Here is a 24,279-nt window from a genome sequence, read left to right as displayed (position 1 = left end):
TTTTGGCTTATGAGATGTTGCATTCTATGGCACTTACTCTTTTAAAGATATCTCTCTTCTTCCTTTTTAGCTGCTTACTCTATAGGTGTCTGTGAGAAGAGCTGTTGATGAAATGTGTTTGTGGAAATACTAAATTAGTTTGAAGTTTTCAAGGAATGAGGGAGGGAATCAGGACTGTGCCACACAGGAGAAGGCAGTGCTGAACAGAAGAGGGCTATGGACTGGGTAGCCGAACTGTCATCCTCAGTTCTAATTATGAGAAATTCTGCAAAGAGTGTATTGAAGGATCTGAGTATTTGAATAAACAAAACTGAATGAACAAAAGCAATAGAGATGATCTTTATTGCATAGCTCTGAGTGCCACACTTTGAATCCTATGAAGAGGATCAGATATTACCACTGAAATTATATTTCATGGTATTAACAGCTGGGAGCAGAGACTGCTTAGAACAGGTAAAAGATATGGTGTTGACAAACAAGCTGGAACTATCTGAAAAAGTGTTTGTGAAACTATGTAAGATGAAGAAAAAAGATTAATGACTGGAAGAATGTAAACAAAACAGGCAACAGCAGAAAGATGATTGCTGGCAGGGAAGAATAAGGAAAAGGATAGGACTGGGTAAAAATTGAGGAATGAGAAGGAGCAGTATGTTAAAACAGAAATCACAGGGGAGGTTGCCATAAAAGCAGGGTGAGAGAGAGAGGAAGATTTAAGTCTTCAAAAAGATCCAGGAGGTATGGCAAGTACTTGTTACAAGGCATTACCAGGAACAACTTGTCATTTGTCTGATAATCTGATCAGCATTGTTCTGAGTACAGGTGATGTTTTCTGCCTCTGCTTTCTCTAGCACAAAGAGATTTGAAAAGTCATTTTAATCCTACAATCATCCACCACTGGTGAAATCTGGTATCCTCGCCCACAGTGCTGTATGGCACAGTATCTTCATCATGGTCTTGCTTCATTTTGCTGCTGCTTCTGTTCTTTCTGTTTGGTAATTCTGGTTCTTCTCTGCTTTCTGATATGAGATTTGCTCCTATGAATCTTGTGCTTCATCTTCTTCATCATTTTCTTGATTTTTCTGTTCCATGGATTCACACAGAACTTTTTGCCTTTCATGTGAAGACTAACAGAGAAAAAATGGTTGTTGGTTTCAAAGAAAAAAAGTAAAAATCCCAGCTTTTAAAAATCATCATAATTATCATTCACCTATGAAGACCACCAAGTTAGACTTGGTTAACCTTAAGTTATATTTTATGCCATGTTTATTAATTTTTTTGCTGGTTTCAAATATATTAGGATCTATGTTTACATGACTAAACTTATATTCCAAAATCTGAAAAAATGCTTTATTACTTCAGTACAAAAAGAACCACAGTGCAAAGCAAAACATTTCTATAAACAATAACTAAGCAGATTACTGTGTAGATATTCTGACTATGATTATCATGCAAAAGTCTAGAAAATGTACCAATTTAATCCAAATGGTATGATATTGTACCAGGAAAAAAATTAGATATAGTTTATGCACAAAAGTAAAGCTGATTTAATGAGTTTAGGCAAGGGTTTTAGAGGATAAATAATTTGAAAAAGCAGAGAAGTCTTTAAGGTGTATGAGTAATTTTTCAGTTCTGAAAATATAATATTCAGTATATTTACTGAAAAAGTAAATTTTAACAATCGAGTTCAAATATCACAAGGAAGGACATTTCTTAAATTGCATACAATGTTGTTTTTTGAAATTGTGTTAGCTTTCTAAAATGCTACTTATTTAAATGCTGCCTAATAGGTTTTAACTTGCAGTATCCCTTTCATAGTGAAAGACACAAAATATCTCTTACATAACAGCCTCTAGGTGACACAGGCCATCAGCTTTCTGGATTTCAAATCTCTCCACTCTTCTGAGAATTCCTTTGGGAATTTCATTTGAAATTTTCATGCAACAGTTAAAGGCCCCAGGAAACAAAGCTAAAAAGAGGAGCAGCAATGTTAGAAACAATACAGATATAAGAGGGATAAGTCATACTTTGACTGTACAGAATCACAGAGGGGTTGAGATTGGAAGGCACCTCTGGAAGTCATCTGGTCCAGCCCCCTGCTCAGGCAGGGCCATCTGGTCCCTGGGTCCTGCTTGAGCTCTGCTCTCAGCCCCTGATAATGTGCTTAGCTTAATTAACTCCATTTTATGGGACAAGCAGCCATTCTGTGATCAAGCAAGTCATGTGTTCATGCCCCTTCCCTCATTATCAGCAGAGCCATGTGATGCACCTGTAGGTCCTGGTGAACAAGAGACAAACCGATCAGAGTTTTATTTCTGTTCCTACTAGCCTCCAGCCTGCCATCATTCCTCCCCAGACTCATCATTTCCCCTTGCTGAACTTTGTGAGTTTCCTCTCTGCCCATTTCTATGTCAGCAAAACCATGTGGCACACCAGCTACTGCTTCCAGTTTGTTATTGTCTCCAAACATGTCACAGGCACATTCTGTTCCATCATCCAGGTCTTTAATGAAGGTATCAAACTCTATTGTAGCCCATGGTGACCCTTGGGGTTTTTGGCACCAATTAAAGCCCTCTGGACCTAGTCCTTCATTCAGTTCTCTGTCTGTGTCAATCTTCACTGGTCTCTCCTATATTTTTTCAGCTTGTCTATGATGATATTGCAAGAGACAGTAATCAAAGCCTTTCCTGAACTCAAGGTACACAAACCCCCATCTCTCTCCTCTAGACCAATAAGTTAGTCACAGTATTTGGAGATGGCTACCAGGTCAGTCAAGCATGATGTCCTCTTCATAAATCCATGCTGACCACTCCTGATGGCCATCTTGTCTTTCAGATCTCGGGAAATGCTTTCTCAGAAAATTTTCTTCATCACCTTCCCAGTGACTGAGATGAGGTTGGCCTGGGGAGTTTTCTGGATCTTCTTTCTTGCCATACTTGAAGATAGGGGTAATACTTGCTCTCTTTCAATCTTCAGGAACCTCTTCCACTTGCCATGACTATTCCAAGGTAACTGACAGTGGCCTCACAATGACATCAAACTGCTTCTTCAGCACTGGTTGTAGTCCATCCTATTTGTTCTGTGGTCTTATATACATCTAGTTTTTAAAAGTGCTCTCAAGTTTAGTCTTTCTCCACTGACAATAAATCACCCTTGCTGCAAACATTCCATCTGGTCCCAGGAACCTGGGATTCTTGTTATTCTGCCTAGTTTGCATAGTAAAGAGTAAGAAAAAGAAAGTGTTGAGTATCTCAGCCTGTTCTATGTAATTTGGCACCAGTCACTTTGTTCAGCTTAGCAGTGGGTTTTCATATTCAATCCTCTTTCTTTTGTTATTTATAGACTTGTGGGACATTTTGTTACACATGACATCTCTTGACTGATTCAACTCCAGCTCAGCTTTGACTTTGTCCTTTCTAACTTCATTCCTGCATGATCAGACAACCCTATACTCCACTTGGGTCAGTGGCCCTGCTTCCTCCCCTGTGTTAGACTGTTTTTAGGTTCTGGTGCAGTTAAAAGCTCTAAGTGCATCCAGCCAGGCCTCCTGACACATTCCTTGGGTTTCTATTTGTCAGAACAGACCTTTCTAATGCTTGGAGGGGGTGACCCTTGAACACTAGTCAGCTCTATTTGACCCCACTTCTACCCAGGATCACATTCCATGGGACTCTTCCAAATTTCTGAAGAGGTTATAAATCAGCTCTTATTAAATCCAGGTCCATGATCTTGCTTTTTGCCCTGCTCCTTTCTCCTAGAATCCCAAACTCCACTACTTTATGGACACTGGAGCCAATGCTGCCTCTGATTTCATGCCCCTGACTAGGACTGCCCTGTTTGCAAGTATCTGGTCCACCTGAGTGCTTTCCTGTGCCTTGATCACTTGTTGTGGATGATGTCATCAATGCACAAGGCTTGTGGATTGCTTCAGCACTGTTGTATTGCCCTTCCAGCAGATATCAGCATGGGTAAAGTCCTCCATGAAGACTAAGACATGTGAATTTGAGGATTTTTCCATCTATTTGAAGAAGGCCTCAGCTTCTTCTCTCTGGTTGGGAGGTCTATGGCAGACCCCCACACCACCACATCACCCCTGTTGGTCTGCCCACTAATTCTGACCTGTAAGCTCTCAGCCAGCTCATCTTCCATCCTCAGGCAGAATCCATGCATTCCTGCTGCTCTCTTGCATAAAGACCAACTCCCTCTCCTTGCCTTCCAGCCTGCCATTCCTAAAAGCCCATTTCCCTCAGCTGCAGCACAGCACTGACATGATCCACCCCTGAGCATGTGTCCCTGAGCCCAGTGAGGTCCAAGCCCTGCACCTGCAGCCACACTTCACACTCTTGTTTGTTCCCCATGCTGCATGCCTGAGTGCAAGGGAAATTCGGAGTGCTGTCAAGGGCTAGTTATCCTCACAGCTTGTGCAGTGAGATACTGTCCTCTCAGTTTCTCCCACTAGAGAGATTGGTGCTTTAAATAAGTTTCCTTTACCCCTCCCTGTGCATGTATATGTAAAGGCTTGTTACAGTAATATAAAAGTAATTTTAAAATATTTATTTTTACTTGTGGAAGATCACCAACATTAATGACACAGGAAGTGTCACGAGTATAATTTAGAAGCTCTGGTTTTTAGGTCAAATCAGGCCCATTATCTTTTGTTGTGTCTTTGAAATGATCAATGTTCTTGCTGGGATTTGTGTTTTCTTTTACCCCAAGGGCTCCCATGGTTGAATGTCTCTCCCCTATGGGATTATATGCTGCAGATTTTTTTCCTGTTTGCTAATACCATCTTGAAAATAAAAAGTCACTGAACTTTAAAAAGAAGATCATCAATCTAGGTGGATTTTTGTTTTTTAAGACAAATACTAACATTTGGGGCTTGATTTTCTTCTGTGTTAGCAGAGAAATAGATCTTCTAAAAGGGATTTCCTCCACTAGCTCAAGAACAAGCAAAGCTGTATTGCTCAGGGATTTATCTAGGATGAAGGTCTCAGGATTAAACCCATGCTTCAAAATGAGCCCAGCAAGGACCCCTGGGTCCCCTGGGTCCCTGACTCTGAACTAATCTGGGAGAAGTGTAGAGGGAGTTTCCTTCCTATTTGTTTTTGTTTTTCTTTCTATACATGCTTTCCCTAAGTAATCATTTAACCTTGAATGCAAGAGTCATGAGCTAGAAAAAAAAAAAGAGAATCAATTTCAGCTTCTGTAAGCTGACATAAGTCTGTTTAAAATTTTTCCTGTAAGCAAGACAATTCTGTGTGCTTCTTCTTACAAGAGTGCTTGCTTAGTGCTGGAATAACAGATGCTGGCACAGCCGTAGCAGTGAGCTTGAGCAGTCAGCAATGGAGCTGGGGTCATCAGAGAGCACTCACACTGCCTACTGCTGCTCAAAGGGGGATTTTATACCTGTAGGATTGATGACAGGGCCCTGGGATTTCATAGTCAGAAGGGAGGTGGAAAGACAGAAGCTGGCTCAGCAGTTGTCTCCTGAGCAACCCAGAGAGGAGTGCTATAGATAATCATATGGTTCAGAAGGACCAATTAAGTGTTGATTGCTACCTGTGTTATTTCCCAGTTGTCCTTTGTTTTTCTCTCGTCAGCAGCATACGTCTTGTGAGGCAAGTTAATTGATGTTCGCAAATGGAAATCCAGTTCATTGAGCATCACTAATTGTAATTTTTTTTCTAGGTCCTCAAGATAGAGTTGATAAAACTAAAGTATAAAGTTTTGTTGTTGCCAGTCAGCTCCTGACAGAAGGATTCTGTCAGATAAAAACTTAAGGAAGGATAACTGTATTTTAAACTGTCTGATGTTGCCTGCTGTGCTTTTTGGAGAGGTCTATTCCACTATTGCTTTGGGGTCCAGTAAACAAAAATGTTTGGCAGGGCCAGTACTGCCAGTTTCTGTGGAGTGGCTGAATATTACAAAAGGTGTTAGGGAGAGCCAGCTTCCCTTGAACTTTTCCTCAACTGGTTTTCCTGATGCTTTTGCTTGTTTATTACCTCTTGCTCACATCCTACTTTATGTACTTAAAACCATCCCTTGCTTTGATATTCAGATCTGAACTATCAGTATTGCACTTTTCAGTGCACTATATAGCACCATGCTACCCATTTGTACACTTTATAACTGAAAAATATTAAATTCATATTGATGTACTTTTATAGTTTATAGAAAAAACATACTCAGGCTCAACCAAGGAAAATAAAGTAAAACTCCTGATGCATCCAGGTGGGCTTGTGTGTGTCTCACTGGCCACTTCTGACTGACTGCCCTTTTGCAAAAAACTTAACCAACTGGAACTGTAACCTTTAACAACTTGTTTATAACTTCACATTTAGACACCACTTACTTGGCCAGAGTTGCCATTTTAGAGCAAATTCAATCATTCATTGCTCAGTCAGTCTTTGACCTGGAGCATTGGATGCCACTGACATCCAACCCACGCAGTTGTACAGAACTGTGCCCCACAGTGGAAGCACAGGCAGCAAGCTGCATGTGAACCTGGGGAATGCCCCTACAGAAACCAGACTGAAAATAAAATGTAAATAGGTGCTGATAAAGAGGCAAGAGCATTTCTTATGGACACTGAGAGCCTCCTAGTACATTTTTATTAGAGGCATGTGCCTGGGGATGCTTTCTTGCTTTCATATGTATTTATTCTTTGAGGAATTCTGATATGCACCGAGTTTTTGATGAAAAAGAAGCTGTCACAATTAATTTTCTTTTTTTTTTTTTTCCCTACATTTTGTTAAGTGTACGAAAGCACAGATACAATATGGAAAATAGAATTTGATAATCTGTGAATCACAGATGAATGCATGGCATGAGGGTCTTTCTGTCAGAGAACACGAAAGTTTTACCAGCAAAAAAGACAGAGGCACTTCTGAGAACTGGTACCTTTTTACATGGAAGTCAGTTTTAAAAGTGTTTTTTTTTCCTGTGTATGAAGTACAAAATCAGTGAGCCAAGGAAATCCTGTAATTCCCCAGAGCCCAGGAGAACTGATACTGCACTCATGGAGCACTGAGCCATTCTGCAGCTCCACTGTTACTGTAACTTCATTCTAATCTGCTAAATTACTATAATTTAATTTTAATCTAAGTGGGAAGAAATTAGGAGGTAAACCTAAGCAAAGCTAATAATTTCAGCCCAACCCAGGGCCGTATTTTTTATGTGGTTTCAGCAATTAGCTCAGGGTTATTAGTAATTGTTGATTTAACAGTAGTTAAAAGGAAAGAACTGTGGTTTTGCACACGGTTGTTGGCATGGCCTGTTTTATGCCATTTATCAGTCAAGAGGATTTTTGCAGTGCTGCTGATTTCATTTGTCTCTGTGCTCAGTGACACAGTAAGAAATACACAGCAGCTTACCCAAAAATTATTTTGACCTGTTGTCTGACACTGAGACTCTTAAAGCTAAAGGAGCTGCTGAAAGGACTAAGCTTAGTGATGGATCTTGAGACAGAAGGGATTCCTCTGTTGTTATTTCAGCAAGTGATATTATCTATTTTGGTATTTCTTCTTTGGGAACTCTCTCCAGGGAAAGACCTGTTGTCTTCAAAGTTATTTAGCACACTCAGAAAAAGGAAAAAAGAAAAAAAGAAAAGAAAAGCAAAAAAGGAAAAAAGGGGGAAAAAAAGGTAAAGTTGTCAAACTTGTCCCTGCACAGGACAGAAGGGGTTGGAACTGAATTGATTATTGATTATCTTTGATAATTTGAATTATCAAATTATCTTGATTTGGATGCCTTCCAAATCAAACCATGCTGTGATTGAAATGGAGTACTTGGGAATAGAGCACAGTGAAAACAAAGCTTCTCATGGAACAAGACCTCCATGAGTACTATCCATTATACCTGTCTTTACGTTTTAGTTTATTAGTATCAAATCTCTTTGACTTCCTAAAATTTATTTTTCCATTTCCTCTCGCTATCTGGCCAAACTTAGTCTATAGAAACTTGTCTTATCCTTTTTATCATTCTCGAACTTGAGAGCCACATGTTAATCAGCCAGAGAAGGCTGGTTGTCTAGAGTTCAGGCAAAAAATACTAAAAAGAATTATTGGTACCTACTTGATTTCTGGGGCCACAAAGAACTTCTCTGTCCTTCTTCAGTTTCAAGCTGATATTCCTAGATTCACCAAATCTCTTAGGAAAACTGTCATGCCTGATGAAGAACCTTCCAGTGGCACACAGTGGGAGCATGCCAGGCTCTTGTACCGCTTTCCTTTGCAGTTTCAGGCAGGTGGGGCTGGGCAAGGGGTAGGGTAGAGCACTGGCAAGGAGAGAAATGGCAGTCAGTGGTTCTGCCAGCCTCCTCCACACAGAATTTAACATGGCAGGGTGTTGGAGATCCAGGCACAGAAAATGTCCCTTTATCTATGCTGTCAGGCTCAGGCACCTGAGAGAACACTGTGTTTAATTTAAGACCATGGAGAAGGCTTCTAAAACTAAGTTGAGAAACTGGGAATGTGAATGTGTGAGTTAGATAGAATTATGTTAAGTTACTGAGTGAAAAATACAGAGTTTAGAGATATAGTAGTGAATAAGAGACAAGATGGAGGTTCTTAGGCATTGGTTTGTCTTTGCCTTCCTTCTTCTTCATGGATTTTGGTAATATTTTTGTGATTTTTGGAGGTGAAAAAGTTTGCAGTGCAGAACACAGGTGTTTGGTTTTTGGGTTAAATGTAAAAATAAGTTAGTTGTCATTTGATAATTGGATAGTTTTTGCTTAAAAGGCCTTGTGGACAGAGCCCAAGGTCACCATTTGTAGCTTGCTAGGTTAGTGTTTAGAAGTACTTACTATCTGTAAAAATGCAGTATAGATAAGGTAAAATAAACATTCTAAGTCTGAATGTGAAAACTGTCTCTCTGCTTGTCAATCCTGATCCTGGGGAAAAGAAGTGAACACTTTTACATTTGGTGCCCCAGAGACTTCTACAGCAGGGCAGGTCTTTGCCTCATGAAGGAGGGCCAGATGGAGGAAGAAAGGGGAGATGATGCCCCATGGAAATAGATGGTGAGTGATGGAGCCATTGTGCCCCCAACCCCTGTGCTTGCTCTTAACTATTGGTTTCATTTTGGTCTCTTTTGACTAAAGATGATAAAGAAAAGCTGTGCTTTAAGTGAGAACAGTAGGGAAGGCATTTTACCTTCCTTTCTCCATTTCCCTCCACTCCAGACCCAACCCAGCTGCCCAGAACTTGTGCAGCTCTTTTCTTCACAAGTTTTGCTCCAGCAGTCAGTTTTGACCATGCCTTTGGTGGTCCCTCCTGAATCCTACTGGCAGTGCACAAGAGCCTGTCAGTACTGCTGGCAGAGCACCTGGTTCACCTTTGTGAACTGGACTGCTTGAGTGAGAGGCCACACTGTACTTGTTCTTTCATGTAACCAAGAAAAACAGGACAGTTCTTGAATTTTCACAAACTAAGGGACCCCAACAAACATGGGTAACATTATTTAGCAGGATGGGTTCCCTCAACACTTTGTGTGGTCTGAGGGAATGCTTCTCTTGCATGGTGAGGTCCATAAATTTGAGTCACTTTCTGATTCTGTGCTGAAATGTGAGACCTGCTGCTAATTGTGCCTCAAGTTCACCCTGAATGGTTGCAGGTCTGTACACATTGCACAAGTTTGGCACACCTGTGCTATTAGCAGCAGGCATTAGTATTTCCTAATGGAATTCTTTTGAGGTTACAAAGTAGGCTTTGAACATCTGGAAAGAAAACCCAAACAACTTTGCATTGATTAATTGTATTAACATCTTGCTTAGTCAGGACATGGTGTGTATTGATACAAACATAGAATCCAGGCTCTTCCCTTGGATGGAAATTTACTATCACATCACCTGCACTTAATATTAACTACTATCAGGTAGCTTATTTAGCACTCATAGTGCATATTTAGCACTTTATTTCATAAAGCCAAAAATGGTTTCTCTCATTTAATTTGAGGCTATTTTAAGAGTTCAACACCTCAAGGCATGTCTTTTCCTCTTAACCTAACGCAAGCCAATAACTATTTCATTATGCAGAAGGCTCTGATTCTGGCTGACAGGTGAACAATGCAGGATGTTAGAATTCTTGGGAAATACAGCATAGACATAAACTGTAAAAACAAGGAAGTTGTTTAATTGCTGGACTTGAGAGGGGAGCTCAAATACTGAAAAATGTTCCAATGCATCCTACTATTTTGACATGGCAATACATACAGTTAAAGCACAATTCTGAGAGTTGAAAAAAAAAGATAGAAGGGATTCTAAGCTAAAACCATATAACCATAAAGAATAAGACATAAATAAAAATAGTATACTATATAAAGAATAAATATAAATGAAGTTATGAAGTGATGCTTTTCCTGTTCTGCTGTTAATACTGACATGTTCAAAGCTGGAAGGCTGACTGGAGATGGATAGATGGGTATTTCCTACAGGTCAGGATTTTAGGATAGGTTTTTGTCCATCAAATCATGATCAGTTTGCAAGCTGTCTGTCTCCATATAACATCCTTGGTGCTTGGGTTACAGAGCATCAAAGAAATGCAGGCTGAAAATTGGCAAAACAGAGTGTAATATTGATGTGGTCAAAAAACCAGTAATATCTACTGCCTTACCAGAATGGGAAATTTCTGCTATTCCTAGCAAAAACAAACATCACAATGTATTGCATATTAAGATGCAAAAAGAAGCTGTCATGTGAATATAAATCTGTTTTTTTTCTGTAAAGAAACACATTTTGAGAAGAGGGAACCCATCTCCCACACTGTACAGACCAGACTAGCATTACTGGAATATCTTCAGTAGGGTAAGTCCAGATAACTCCTTTGGGAAGTCTCAATCTTATTTAGTTGTTATTCCTGTGCTGTAGCATTGAACATTTGATTTGGATGCTATTACTGTATGTGAATTACCAGTTTTCTCCCTTCATGTCTTCAAGATGAAATTCATGTAGGAGCTTCCAGAATAGAATTTTTTTGTCTTTTCAAACTGAAATTCAAACCAGCCATCTCTGGAATAAGCTCCGTTGTCCAGCCTACTTCATACTTCTTGCAGTGCTGCCTCCTTCACTGAGGAAATCCCTGTAAATCCTTGGCTGAGATGTGATCATGGAAGATTACCAGGATTTTTAAAACAAAATTGAAAAATTTATTTTGAATTATGTTATGGGGAATTGGGGTAAAGGGGTAGAGTTTGTGGAGGAGAAATCCCCATCACATCCTACAGAATACCTTGATTTTTTTTCTGGCCTTGCCTGGCTGGGTCATGTTTAAGCCTGTAGCTAGGTGTGATTTTGAACAACAGATGGCTTTCCTGACCTCCATCAACAGCTGCCAATTCACATCCACAAGCAAAGGAAACTACCACAAGTTTATGTTCACCAGTCCAGATCTTACTTGTATGTCTGCTGTCACCCTGAATTAAATGGGTGCATAATGGCGAGCCTAGGAAGCGTAAGCATAGGTAGGGTTAAGTACAAATCTGGTTCAGCTCAGGTAGGGTGTGCCTGAAACCCAACCAGCCACCTGAAATTCTGCTCATTTTTATTGTGGGTCTGCCATTTGAGAATTTAGTCAAGTATGGAGCATGTCTGGATGAGGAAAGTTGGGTGGTAAAGGCATTCAGAAGGTTCAGTGTAAAAGAACACATTCTAAGAGAACCTTTACTTTGACCTGTGCATGTATGTGTCAGTTCTATTGTGCAAGACCTTGCTGACTGGCCAGAACAAAAGCACTTGCAGAGCCTTCCATGCCAGCAGGTGCAGTGGCCATTTTAACAGGATACAATTCTAAGGCAGATTTTGTCTATGTGTTGTGTAAATCTTCAAGGAATTCCACAATTCCTACTCCTACTGAAGCCAGTAGAGCCTGAAAAATAATCATCTTGAAGAAACTCCAGAATCTGAGTTACCTTCTCTGTGAACACAGTCTATTTTATAGTAAAAAATTACAAAGAAGAAGTAAGAAATCAAGCACAGCCTTGCCTAGTTGGTTTTGAAAGCTTTTAAAGTTAATTTTTAAAATTTCTTTTTAAATTTTGGGTTTAAAGTTAAGTTTAATTTTTAAGTGTTATTTGATCTCCTGAATCCTTGAGACATGCTGCACTGGACAGAGCAAAGTTGCATGCAAAACTGCTTTTCTGCTGGGAGAAATCTGTTGAAGTTTTTCATAAAAAGTTTTTTGAAACCTCTGTCACCCAGGGCAATTTTACTTAAATTTCACTTTAAAGGAAAAAGACCAAATGATTTTCTAAACACATTTCCTCTGGGAAGATTGTAAAGGAGGAATTTCCACCTGAACTTGTGAGTTCCCTTTAAACAATTACTGACATTTTACTAGGTGTTCCTTCAGGAAATCACTGCTGTAAAGGTCATACACCCTAAGCAGGTAAACCCTTCTTGATAATGTTTCCTACGACAAAGAGCTCATATGACTTTTCCATGCTTAAGCCACTTCACAGAATTATAACTTGCTCACATCTGTTGTGGAAACATCAGGTTTGCAGAGGAAATTCTCAGGTGAATCCCTGACTGCTGAAAATGCCAACTGCTATTCAGTTAAGACACCCAACTTCAACTTTTTGAAGAAAAGCAACACAGACCTTTGAGCTATCACCTCTGGTCCTGTGCAGAGCTGCAAAGGCTCAAGCAGACACGGTTCCAGGCAGGCACACTTCAGGTCTTTTTTCCTTCAAGAGATCAAAGTATAGAAAAAGATAAAATACAGATCTACTTACTCTCAGACGTCTGACTAACCATGAGTGGTAGAACAACCAAAACAATGACAAATTTCACATCCATTCCTCCTTGTTGCTGCGGGAACGCAGCCACAGAGCAGGTGGCGAGCTGCAGGACTAACACCTGATCCTACCTGCTGGCTGCCGGGGATGAACGTGCCTTAAAGCCCCACCCTGAGCAGCAGCTTGGCGTCAGTTCTGTCCTGTGTGGCACTATGGACTTCAGCAGGATCCCTCCTCTCACCTGAAGACGTGTGTTTTGCCAGATGGGAAGACAGGCTGTATTCCACCCAGATCCCCAAGACGGTACTGTCTTACAGCCAGATCCTTGCAGCCCTCCTCACTGATGAGGCTGTTCAGAAACAGACTTGCCAAGGGTAAGAATACCTCAGAAACAAGTACTTGCAGGACTGAGGATTAAGAAAAAAACCCTCTGCTATTAAGTGTTATCTGCATGGAAGCTACACGTGCAATGCTGTGGGCCGAACTTGCTGCGCTGCAAACAGGTACAGCCTTAAGGAGACTCCACCATTGCCCTCAGTTTCTGTTTGACCTAGGCATTTTCAGTCTGTAAGGACCATGTTATTCCTGTCATACTTGGCTTTCAGGAGGTTTCACAGCTTCCAAACCCCTAAAAGATTACTGTGTGGTTTCAGTCTGAACTGAGCTCTGTGGCTGTAAGGGTGGCAGACAGCTGCTGTATTCCACCACAGCCAGTGCAGTGCAGGCTGCCTGCTTTGACCTGCTTTGACCAGGGCTGAGCTAGAAAAAGCAGTCTGGGAATTTCCTACACCAAGCTCATCTTTACTCTGGCTCATTACACCATTCTTAGAATTCTTTAATTTCCAGACACAAAGTGGAAGAAATTGCTAGCTTCAGGGACTTTAGTCTATACTTACACTGTCTCAACACTGGTTTTGCAATTTCATCTAATAATAAATTAATAAAGTACAATCAACCTTTCTGGCTATCAGTGTTTTACTTCATAGCAGTTGGTTTCTGCTATTCACTGTTATCTGCCAGGATTAGAGACTAGGGCAAATCCAGACTACCACACTTTGAAATAAAAGTCTACTGTTAAAATGAAAAAGAGTAGAACATAATCTTGTGTGGTTTTTAAAGTATGATTTTGGGGAAGTAATTTATGTTGAGATCAGCAAGTTGACCCATTGTCACCATTCAGTTTATAAAAGCTAAACCACCCTGGCCAAAGCTAAGACAGGTCACAACACCACAACCTGAACCTAAGGACAAGAATACTAGCAACACTACTGTTCTTCAAAGTAGCATGAGGAGGAACAAACTAGATTAAAAGAAATACAGTGAGACAGATGCTACTGGAGTAACATGTTAAAGAAACAGCTTCAGTCAGTATTAGATTTTGTATTCCAGTATCTGGTTGATGCTGCTAATCAGGATGCTTTGTTTTCTTGCAGATAATTAATTAGTTTGTTCTGGCAAATGCTTCACATGGGATGGTACAGTTTTAAAGACCTGATCCAGATTACAAAGGTCTTTCCACAGTGAGAAAATGGACTACAGGGAGCTGTAGCAGTGATGGGGATGGAGGAAGAACCAAAACATTTTGTGTTTCTTAAGACTTGTTCCTCTATGACAAGTTCTAAGAGGTCCCCAGAGGTAACTCAGACACACACACCTCCTATGTTCTAAAACCAGGGAGTGAATACAGGTATCTGAGTATTATTTTCTCTGCTGCTGGTAACAACAGCACACTGAATAAAACTTATTTCAGCTTGAGCTCAAGTTTTATATCTTATGTTCCTCTATCTTATGTTCATATTGTCATTTATAGGTACAGAATAAAGTAAATGGCCATTTACTTCAACATGAAAGTGCAGCAAGGAAGCTGGGATTGTGTCAGACCCGGAACATGCTTTCCACTTTATGGAGGCTATATAATGTGTCAACAATTTAAAATGCTAAACCTATTGGAAAAGGACAAAATGTAAACTGAGGAAATAAGCTAATTTATGAGTCTGAGAAATTAAAAATAAAAACAAAGTCAGAGAACAATAGCAAATATTGTGCTATGGCCCCACATGAATGAGCAGGCAGCCATCCAATTTTCAAAGGAAGGAGTTAGCCAGAAAATCTTTTCCAAGAAATTGGCTGACAAGAGTTGACAGTGGCATTAGTTACAAGTATAGCTGAAAGAAGGCAAAGAGTTTTATTGACATATTGACTTGGAGTGCATTCAAAACTCAAATCAAAGCACTAACCTGCAGGTAGTAATTGTTGCATATGAGAAGCTAGTCATTCTTTTATCCTGAGAAACAAAGTAAATGGTTTTTAAAATCCTTTTTGAAGTTCTACCTTTTACTTGTGAAAGTAGAACAACTAGCAAGGCTAAAACTGACAGACCTTTTAATCTGAGCCTTCAGTTTTTGACCAGAGGTTAATGATTGTAACTTCTTCTACTGCACTGTGCACTGTAACATAATGCCCTCAGTTATATTTACTGTTCTTCAGTTTCTCAAGCTGAGGCAAGAGCAAATGCTCCTTCCTTCACACCTTCCTTGCAGTCAAATAATGATCTTTTGCCACAGGAGTGGCATGCTGAGGAAGACTAAGCCCAGTTTGCTAACACAGGGTAATTCATGCTAAAATACTGTTACTGTTTCCAGCAAAACTTAATTTCATGAAGGCTTCTAGCACATTGATAGATGCAATAGGCTTATTACAGTACTTATTACTCTGTTAATGATGATAATAATCAACTCACAGTAATATTTATTTTTTTTTTCCTAGTTTGGCTTGAAATCATGAATGGACATATTTCACAATGATTTACAAATATACTTTGGACTTCCTAGCAATGTCTCAATTGTTTATGTGGGTATCAAAACCCGAAACTGTGGCCTCCTCAAATGTCCCCTATTCTAGACTGCATTGCCCTGTGCCTGCAATAAACCTCTGACTTCAAAATGGTTTGCACAATTCTCATTCAGCCTTCTCCATACCAGAAATTTTGTCCGTGGCTACTTTATTTTGGGAAAAAAATAGAAGAGTCCCCAAGAAAACTTTGAGCTGTGAAAATTATTAGTGCTTAATATGCAAGTTCCAATATACAAGCCAGATTCAGTCCTCTGCCCAAGAGGGAGGGTATGGATACACCCACATATCAGATCAGCTCCCCAGCAGCCTGCTAGGGCCTCAGTGGGATGGATCCATCTTACACGCAGCACTGCATCTTGTGGGTAGATAAAACAGGAAAGGAACTTGAGGAGGGACTGGAGCACCCATTCCTCTTGCACCAGATGAATGTCCCCACAGATGATGTTCATGTGCTCCCGCTGTGCTCAGCCTCCCCAGCACTCTCTGGTGCACAAAGGTGCACCGCTTTCAGGAGTTGCTGAAAGGCTTGTTTCTTTCTGTGCTGTTGCCTGCCACTCGGGGCATAGATTTCCCGTTCCCTGACTACTAAATTTGTACAGAATAGGATGAAAGCTGAGTTCTTTGGGAGAAGATGAAGGTTTTTGTCCTGAAACGACATTTTGGGCTTTACAGACCAAGAAGCCAAAGCGCTAAAGTTTCACAGAAATACCTAGAATTTCCCATTGTCCATTTCAGTAAACTGTTTATTATGGGTATTTTGGATTTCATCTGGAGCAGCTGACACGCAAAGTCATGGACAGACAGACAGACAATATATATACACCTCCAGGCTTTTTACCTGGAGGTGGCTGTACGCATTTAAGCTCTTCCTGTGGCACCAATAATCATCACCAATGGAAACAGGACAAAGGAAGCCCCTACCACAGGAGGAGGAGAGAATTCCATGGCACAGGTGCTAATAGAGAAGAGGGGATGACTGGCATTCAAAAGAGGAGTGAAAATCTCTCTGAAGTGAGAACTGTGAGAAAACTGATGCTGAAAGAAGATCTGTGATTCTGTCCCTCTCTGAAGGAATGAAACTAAAGAGAAGGTGGCCATGAAAATATTGCAGACCAGAGAGGCAGACACCCAGAAAACAATTACTGAAGAAACAAGGGGTACCATGTGATAGAATTCCCTATTAGCATCATGTTGCAGATGGTGAACCATTCTGGGAAGTCAGTGCTGAGCAGAGCCCCAGGATTCACCTCAAAAACTTACTTCAAGACTGCCAAAGAATACATTATTGCTGGCGAATTAAAAATCTTGGCTCCTAATAGCATGTTCCCATCACTTGAGATAGCCAAAGTATAACCCCATCTAAGGCTGACACACTATCAGGCAGCATTAGAGGAATGACCTAATTTATTGAGGCAGTAAACAAAAGGACAAACTGAAGACCCTTCCCTTCTCATTCTCTACTAAAAAAACCAAAAACAAAACTAAAACAAACAAACAAACAAACAAACCATAATTTAGAGGACCACAAGGTAGGTGCTGAAGAGAAAGAATGGCAGATATTTTCCACAGCTGATTGACTCAGGAGAAAACTGACACTGAGATGCACAAGCAGGAAATAAATACACTGAGAATTGTGGTTTTGAATAGAACAAAGACCAGTAATTCTGCATGCTTCCTTATTGTTTTAAATGTATCTTCTTGACTGCATAGCTGAGTTGTTCTTCAAACCAAATAAAAAACATGACATTTGCATCAGTCCACACAGCCTCTTTCCAATTCTACCTGCCAAGAGACTTTGCCTTTTGTCATGACAATGCTGAGTTCCAAAGACCAGGTACTTCTAAATTTTGGATGGTTTTTTTTTTTTTGTCCTAGGCCTTAACTGACTTTTTGAATGAGGAACTGAGTCTGTGCTTTTGATTCCAAAAGGCAAAAACCAAAACTGGGGATGGACAGAAGGTCCACGTGTTTCACAAACATGTGAAAGCTCATGCCCTACAGCGGCAGTACCTGACCAGGTCAGTGGTCTGGATCAGCAGGATGTTCTGCTTCTCCTGAGTCCTAGAAAACTTGAAGTTGTCTTTCTGTTCAAGATGTACCCTGAACGTCTATTCTGATCTCCCTATCTTTTAAAACCCAACATTATATGCAGAGGATGATAACAAAAAGTGACAAATGGAAATGCATAAAGTCAAGTTTTTAAAAAAGTTTGGTGCTGTTTTCTACCAACATAAACAAACACAGAAATGTTCTGGTCTTACAGTTTGTCTGAACACGTTTACGGTCAGAGAGGCTTACGCAGGACGAGCGCAAACATGACCGCAGACAAGGTTATACCAACACGAGTGTGTGCGGGGCACATGCAGCGCACTGCAGCAACGCGTGGGGAACAGCAGCCTTGCACCAGCCTTGCAGGGAACAAATGTGATTATAGCTCTTTTCCTGACCCAAATCCACTGACTCTGACAGTAGCTTGTGAAGTCATTACCAACCCTGAACTATGATCTCTTGCAGCCCTTGTTTATACCAGGAAATTAAATTTTGTCTTATAAGCCATCATGTCCTCATATTACATGTTTGTTATTTAGTTAGCACTGAGGCTTTTATACAACTTCAGATGACCTCAGGTCTGCCAGGTAACAGGCAGTCATCTCCTCACAGCTCTGAGGCCTCTGAGGCTATGCTGCACTTGTCAGTCTCACACAGCCTATCTGGTTTTTTGTTTAGAGCTGAATTCACAGTTCATTTAAGACCATTGTGAGCCAAGACTTCTTTCATGCTTTCTAGCTGAAGCTAAGAAATGTGATGGTGACAATAATGAAGGATCTTTCTTTCCTGAACAGGCCTTGTGGCTCACTGTAAAAGTGTTTTCACTCTGTGTCTTTGCATAAATTTCTATCAATGCCCATTCTGTCTCTGGGGCTGTCAGGTAACTTGGGCCAAGTGGGGAAACTCACCATGCAAGGAGCAGTCATCCAAAACAGTTTCCTCCCCATGCTACTTTAATTTTTTTTTGGTTCATTTTTTTTCCACAGAATGGAACAAAATAATTTCAGCATACAATTCCATCATGTGTTATGATGAAACATAGTAGACAGGACTGCAGTTGGGTTAATCTCTACCGTCTCACTTAGAAAAAATCAGATTTGGCATGCTTTTAAAGGAGGCCAGACTCTACCAACAACAGGACACAGAAAGAGTAAATTTTTGAACAGTAAAATGATGCATAAATTGGATATAGGTCCTCCCCATGATTCTACATTAAGTCATTGTCTCAGGAAAACATACTTAAGAATTTTCTTTAAACACTCATTTAAAGAAAAAGCACAAAAAATGTGGGAGTATTCCTGGCCACTCTCTTTTTGGAATACCAGAAGCATGAATTTCACAAGCGCCTGGGATGCAGGGAATGTCAACAGTTTGAGAAAAAAACTACTCATCTGCATTCATTAGTTTTAGTTTACATTTATAAAGTCTGTTACTGGAACTTAAACAAGATTACAATCACTTCTTCCATTTTCATATTTTTACAGTTAAATGTTACCTACATGATATAAACCAAACTATTTACATTGTAAGACTACTTGAGCACAGATTGTCTTATTGTTAAACAATGTCTAACATGAGTAACTGAAACCTCCCTGCACTAACCCAGACAAATAAATTACTAATAAGGATGTTATTAATAATATGAGATAATACACTCTACAGTTATTGCTCATTAATACCAGAAGGTCTTTGGTTGCTGGATTTGGCCTGCTTTTCTTTTGAATTCTTCTTAAAAAATCTGGTCACCAAATATTCCTCTTTTACAGTAAAGGTTACATCATGAAACTACCATAGCAAAACAAGCTCATCTCAAAGCCAGCAGATAGAGACTACACAGATATAGCAGAGTTAATTTGATTCATGAACATACACAGCTATAAATCTGCACTTTTAGGTAATATCAGCCACTTGAAGTTGGGCAAGTAAATTTTTTGTTTAATCTCATTTACTCTCTAATACCACTTACCTTTGAACAGACATATTGGCTCAGCTACCCCATTTCTTCATATTAGACAATAAGCATTTTTACCTCCTGTAAACTAATTAGGGATCTAGTGAGATTGGGTAATTCTTACAAAGCACATTGGAGACAAACATGAAATACTACCACCAGGAAACTCATGGAGATGGAGCAAAGAAAGGACTAGCTATGAAGGAAACTTCAGGACTACTGAAGGAAAGCAGACAAGTGGCAGTGAAGTTTTATTTTGATAAAGTATGAAGGAATAAAACATTCAATAGCACTGAAATGTATTTTCTGTATGCTCCATAACACCTCTGCTCAACTGTTTTGATTTTGAAAGCCTAGTGAAAAGCCTTCATAACATTGGTAAACCAAATTTCCTTCTGTATGTAACTCTACATGTTTTGTCCTTTTATGTGAAGCAGCTAAAGGCTGGTAAATATGGTTTGGGATATATATATGTTTTGGGAAATACAACTTTGTGAGAGAAAGGAAGAAGAAACAGCAAACACCCTTTGTAAACATGGCAGGATGTGAGTGCTTTGAAACAACATCTCCAGTGCAAAGTATTCCATTGCCTTTTTTCCTTTTTTTTTCCTCTTTTTTTTTGCTAGTCTAGATGTAGCACATACTTGGAAAGTTTTAGTAGAAGCTGTTCTCATTACACTGAGAACATCAGTGTTTATTGCCTCTGTAGATGTAATTATGTGAGTACGTAATCTCATCTGAAACGCAAAGCTTCTCTCTCCTGCAGTAAAACAACTCCTGCCAGGTTCCCTGAAATATCACCAGAGCCAGGAAAATAATGTGTTCTCTACCTTCAATCAATACCAATCCTTTTGAGTGGTGCTTCCCCCACCCACTCTTGGGGGTGGTCTAGCACCACATGAGGAACAGAGTATTCTGCTACCATCAGGTAACTCACCTTCACCTGTGCATTTGAAACCCTTCCCCTCTCAAATAAGCTTAGTGTATGCACACACTGTGTGGCAATGAGAACAAACTCACTCAAAAGCCAGTCCTGCAAGGCAGGGAGGTAGAACAACTGGGTGAAATAAAAAGCCTGAGCAAAACAATTCTGTCTTCAACACTTTGTTTCCCAATAGACTTTTCACACTGTCATTTACTTTCTTGCAGAGGAGATTCACCTAGAGTATGTTATGTAAGCAGTTTGGACACATCCTGATTCAGTATTCAGTGCATGCCTGGTCTGAAGCATTCTCCATCTTCTATTGAATACCCTTCATAACTGTGACAGGTGAATGCTTGTGAATATGTACCAAAGGGAAAAAAATGTTGTCCTCAACACTTCCAAAGCCTTCTATCCGTTCACTAAAAAGAGGGGAAATGCTCAGACTTGGTGACTAAGAAAACATGTCCTTTACTTGCAAAGCTAATCCAGGAACAGAGAGCTACAGAAATGTGCCAACATTCCTCACTTTGCAACAGACAGCAGGAACATACTTGTAAATCAAGTCACTGACAAACTGGTTTTCTTATCTGAAATGAGTTTTCAAGAAATTTGATCATTCAAAAAGACTTTCAGTGGCTGAAATTCATTGGGGAAAATCCCTCTCTTTTTGAAACTCATGATTTGCTTTGTAACAGAAGCAGGTTTTAACACTCACGGAAACCACTGAAGCATGGAGCCCCATAGAGCACATACTCAAGCCATGGTTTCCCTTAACTAACACTGCAGCACTCCTTCTTCGCGCTGAGTCTGCAGACAGCAGCAGCAAACACTGCTCACACCTCCCTGGTGTCTGCAGAGCAGCAGCAGGGGCTTCTAGCTGCAATAAACATTTATCATGACAGTATCAGGTGGTCAGCTTTTCTATATTACTACAGAGACTAGCAAGCTAGACTACCTAATACAAGCTCTACTTTAGGAAACTTAAACAGAGCTTCTTCTGTGTCAAGTTTCAAGAGAGAAAAAGGTAGAAACTCTAAACAGATTTCATGTTCTTAAGTCCCCATATACTGAATTTAGAACATATAGTAAACTGAAGCAAATATTTAGCACTGAAAACTTCTGCCATGATAAATATTCTCACTGAAATTGTGAAATCTTTCAGAGAAACTCCTGTGTTTGGACAGATTTTGACAAAATTGTCTAATTATACAATAAATGCCTAATCTGCATTTTAAAAATTAAAATAATTTTAAAAACCTTGTTATCCCTTTACTGAAATATGCCAATCTAGAAGCAGCTATAGCATCAGTGCCTCTTGAGAAATGTCTCTAGTTGTCTCACTTTTTTATGTTTACATTATTATGTTACACATCAAAGAACCCCTGGATAAAATAGTCCTTAAAGGGATAGTTTCCTTCTCCAGCAAGGGGAAATCATGTGAAGGGTAGGAAGATAAGCCCAATCTACAATCCCAATTACAGTTGTGTACCATCTAGTTAGAACAATCTGTGATGACTGGAATGCAATTCAGTACACCAGAAGCATACATCTCTCTCAGGAAGAGATGAATCACATTTTAAACACCACTGAATGGACTGAGAAATCACACACTGAATAGAAAGGTTCTCTATAGTTGTTTACTTCTAGACAGATATCTACCACTTACATTTGCTACACCCAGGTGAGAAATCTGGTACACTGAGGCAGCAGGATCATGCTTATCATCCAAACTGAGTTAAGTCAAGCACCAGGAGAGCACATGAAATTCTAAGAGTATCTGCAGCCATATAAAATTGCTAGAAATACTATTTAGTCAACATTTATATAGATATTTAAATGCAATATGCATGATGCTAAGACGTGGAATTATTTCTTACCATGGCAAAAAATTAAAATTAAATTACAAAAAAATTAAAAATTAATTAATAAATTACGAATAAATCATGTGCACATATTTTTATAGTATGAAGTTCTGTGTGCCTCTGCTTTGCTAATTTATGTTGCACAAGCATACAGAACACTCACACAAAAGATGCTGGCAAAGCACTCAAACTTCCACCTTAAGAAAATGTATCAAATAGAAGGGATGATCTATCTCTATGTGGACTAATGAAACAAAAATTACTTGTGTTAAAGGGCTATGCTAGCTAGAGCATTTTGTACCAAAACTCCCCAAGCCACAAGCATGTTTCCACAATAAGACCAGGAAATGAGTGTGTGTACCTACATATGTACAGCTAAATGAACAAGATGACACCGATGCTTTTGTTGGAAATACATTCAGAAAGCCTTACTACTCAAATCTTACAGTATTCACTTGGCCCAGAAGCACCTCAGATTTTTAGAGCAGTCACCACAAACTTTGCTTTCGAATTACTGGCAGTAATACATAAAAATGAGGTAGTTTTGATCATCAGCAATTCAATCAGCAAGCATTCTACCTTCTAAATTCCTTATGCCAATATTATGTCCACTTGGACATAAACTGACTTAATTTCTTTTGCACAGTTACTGTACTGAGCTTCTTTGGCTCATCTGTAAAAACTGCTGCGAATAATTGGACAGTTAGTTTAAGGAAATTACCCCACCTCAGGCAAGGAGCCCTTGCTCAATGTACCTTTTAAAGGGAAATTGAGATCAAAGACTGAATTCCCTTGGCAACATGAGGAAAGCTCCAGAGATATTACTAACATTCCTAGACCAAAGGAGTTGTTTCTGTGGTGAATATAGCAACAGCAACTTGGCTGATTATCCCTGCAACAGTTTAATTATACAAATCCAATTTCATGCAGATTGTTCACTCATATTTGCTAACACAAATGTTTTCAGTTTTTATTAGTTTTGATTAAACAAATCTGTTTTTAAAAACTGCCTAGGAACCTAATGAATGCTTCCATAAAAGGACAGTATAATCTCTTTTATTGTTTTCAATATTCTGAAGATTTCCTTGCACTAAAATGTTTCTGCTAAGTTGCAGCATGCCTGGTTTTCTCCAGTCACTGAGAAAAACACTTCTCTTCACTCCAGGAAAAATCAATACAAAATTAGCTAAACAAATGCAAAATTATTGTATGAACATACAAAGAAAGATCAGGGTGTGATACACACACACACACACACACACACATATATGTATATGTATATATAGACAATAAAAGTACCATTTAACTTCAATAGCGGGCTTAAAAAACAGGAAACAGTTCTACAATACAGCATTCAAATATAAAATTTGCAAATATAAATTCAAAAATTCATTGCAGAGGGTGTAAAATTCGGGAAATTTTAAGAAAGAACTGAAGGCACCAACTTATCATTTTGAAGAAAAGCATTACTACTGTTTTTTTTTGTAATGAATACAAACTTCAACTTGACAGCTCTTCCTTTTCTACAATGCAAGGTCTGCCTGTAGCAGGGAAACAAAGCCTAGTTTTTGGGCTCAAAATTACCAGCTGATGAAAGCTCATGGTGTATCTCACGCTGAGAATACAAAATTTCTTCTGCCCTGAATAAATTTGCATAATTGACAGAATTTAGATTAGCTCAATTCCTCAAACAGACATGTACTCTTCTGATGCATTTCATCACTCAGCTTCATACTGACACTGATGGAATAAAAACAAATGTGTCCAAAATTAACTATGTACTAACATTTCCATCAGACTGAATTTTAATCTCTTCTCTCTCTTTCTGGAACTTTATTTCCATTAGCAAAGGAAATGTTCTTCTCATAATAAGTGGACTGCTGTAAAAATTATTCCAGTTTAATTCAAAC

At 39.4% G+C, this 24,279-nt stretch overlaps 1 protein-coding gene and 1 long non-coding RNA gene across 3 annotated transcripts; one reads left to right on the top strand and one right to left on the bottom strand.

The window, feature by feature from the left end:
• Positions 1-311: 311 nt before the first annotated feature.
• Positions 312-12,860, bottom strand: CCL28 (C-C motif chemokine ligand 28). Of its 2 annotated transcripts, none has more exons than XM_023944471.2 (3): positions 12,727-12,860; positions 1,840-1,966; positions 312-1,124 (listed from the first exon to the last, which is right to left on the bottom strand). In XM_023944471.2, exons 1-3 carry the CDS (start codon positions 12,788-12,790, stop codon positions 947-949), a joined length of 369 nt encoding a protein of 122 aa, XP_023800239.1. In that variant the 5' UTR covers positions 12,791-12,860; the 3' UTR covers positions 312-946. The 2 variants fall into 2 exon arrangements, with proteins under 2 accessions (XP_023800239.1, XP_086726106.1); XM_086869980.1 differs by lacking the exon at positions 12,727-12,860 and adding an exon at positions 2,068-2,151.
• LOC111941353 (uncharacterized) lies at positions 8,053-19,257 on the top strand. Its single transcript, XR_002869973.2, has 3 exons — positions 8,053-9,016; positions 10,721-10,798; positions 15,496-19,257. It is a non-coding gene; the product is annotated as an uncharacterized LOC111941353 (long non-coding RNA).
• The last annotated feature ends 5,022 nt before the right edge of the window (positions 19,258-24,279 follow it).

Source organism: Cyanistes caeruleus, chromosome Z (genome assembly GCF_971803275.1).
Source record: "Cyanistes caeruleus chromosome Z, bCyaCae1.hap1.1, whole genome shotgun sequence".
Lineage (NCBI taxonomy): Eukaryota > Metazoa > Chordata > Aves > Passeriformes > Paridae > Cyanistes > Cyanistes caeruleus.
Note: the sequence above shows the minus strand (reverse complement) of the source record. Positions and strands in the feature narration are given on the sequence as shown.

Coding starts and splice junctions, on each gene's coding strand:
- CCL28 (XM_023944471.2), bottom strand. CDS start 12,790: ATGGATGTGAAATTTGTCATTGTTTTGGTTGTTCTACCACTCATGGTT. Junction 1,967..12,726: donor GGTTAGTCAGACGTCTGAGA/GTAAGTAGATCT, acceptor TCCTCTTTTTAG/CTTTGTTTCCTGGGGCCTTT. Junction 1,125..1,839: donor TGTCACCTAGAGGCTGTTAT/GTAAGAGATATT, acceptor TTTCTCTGTTAG/TCTTCACATGAAAGGCAAAA.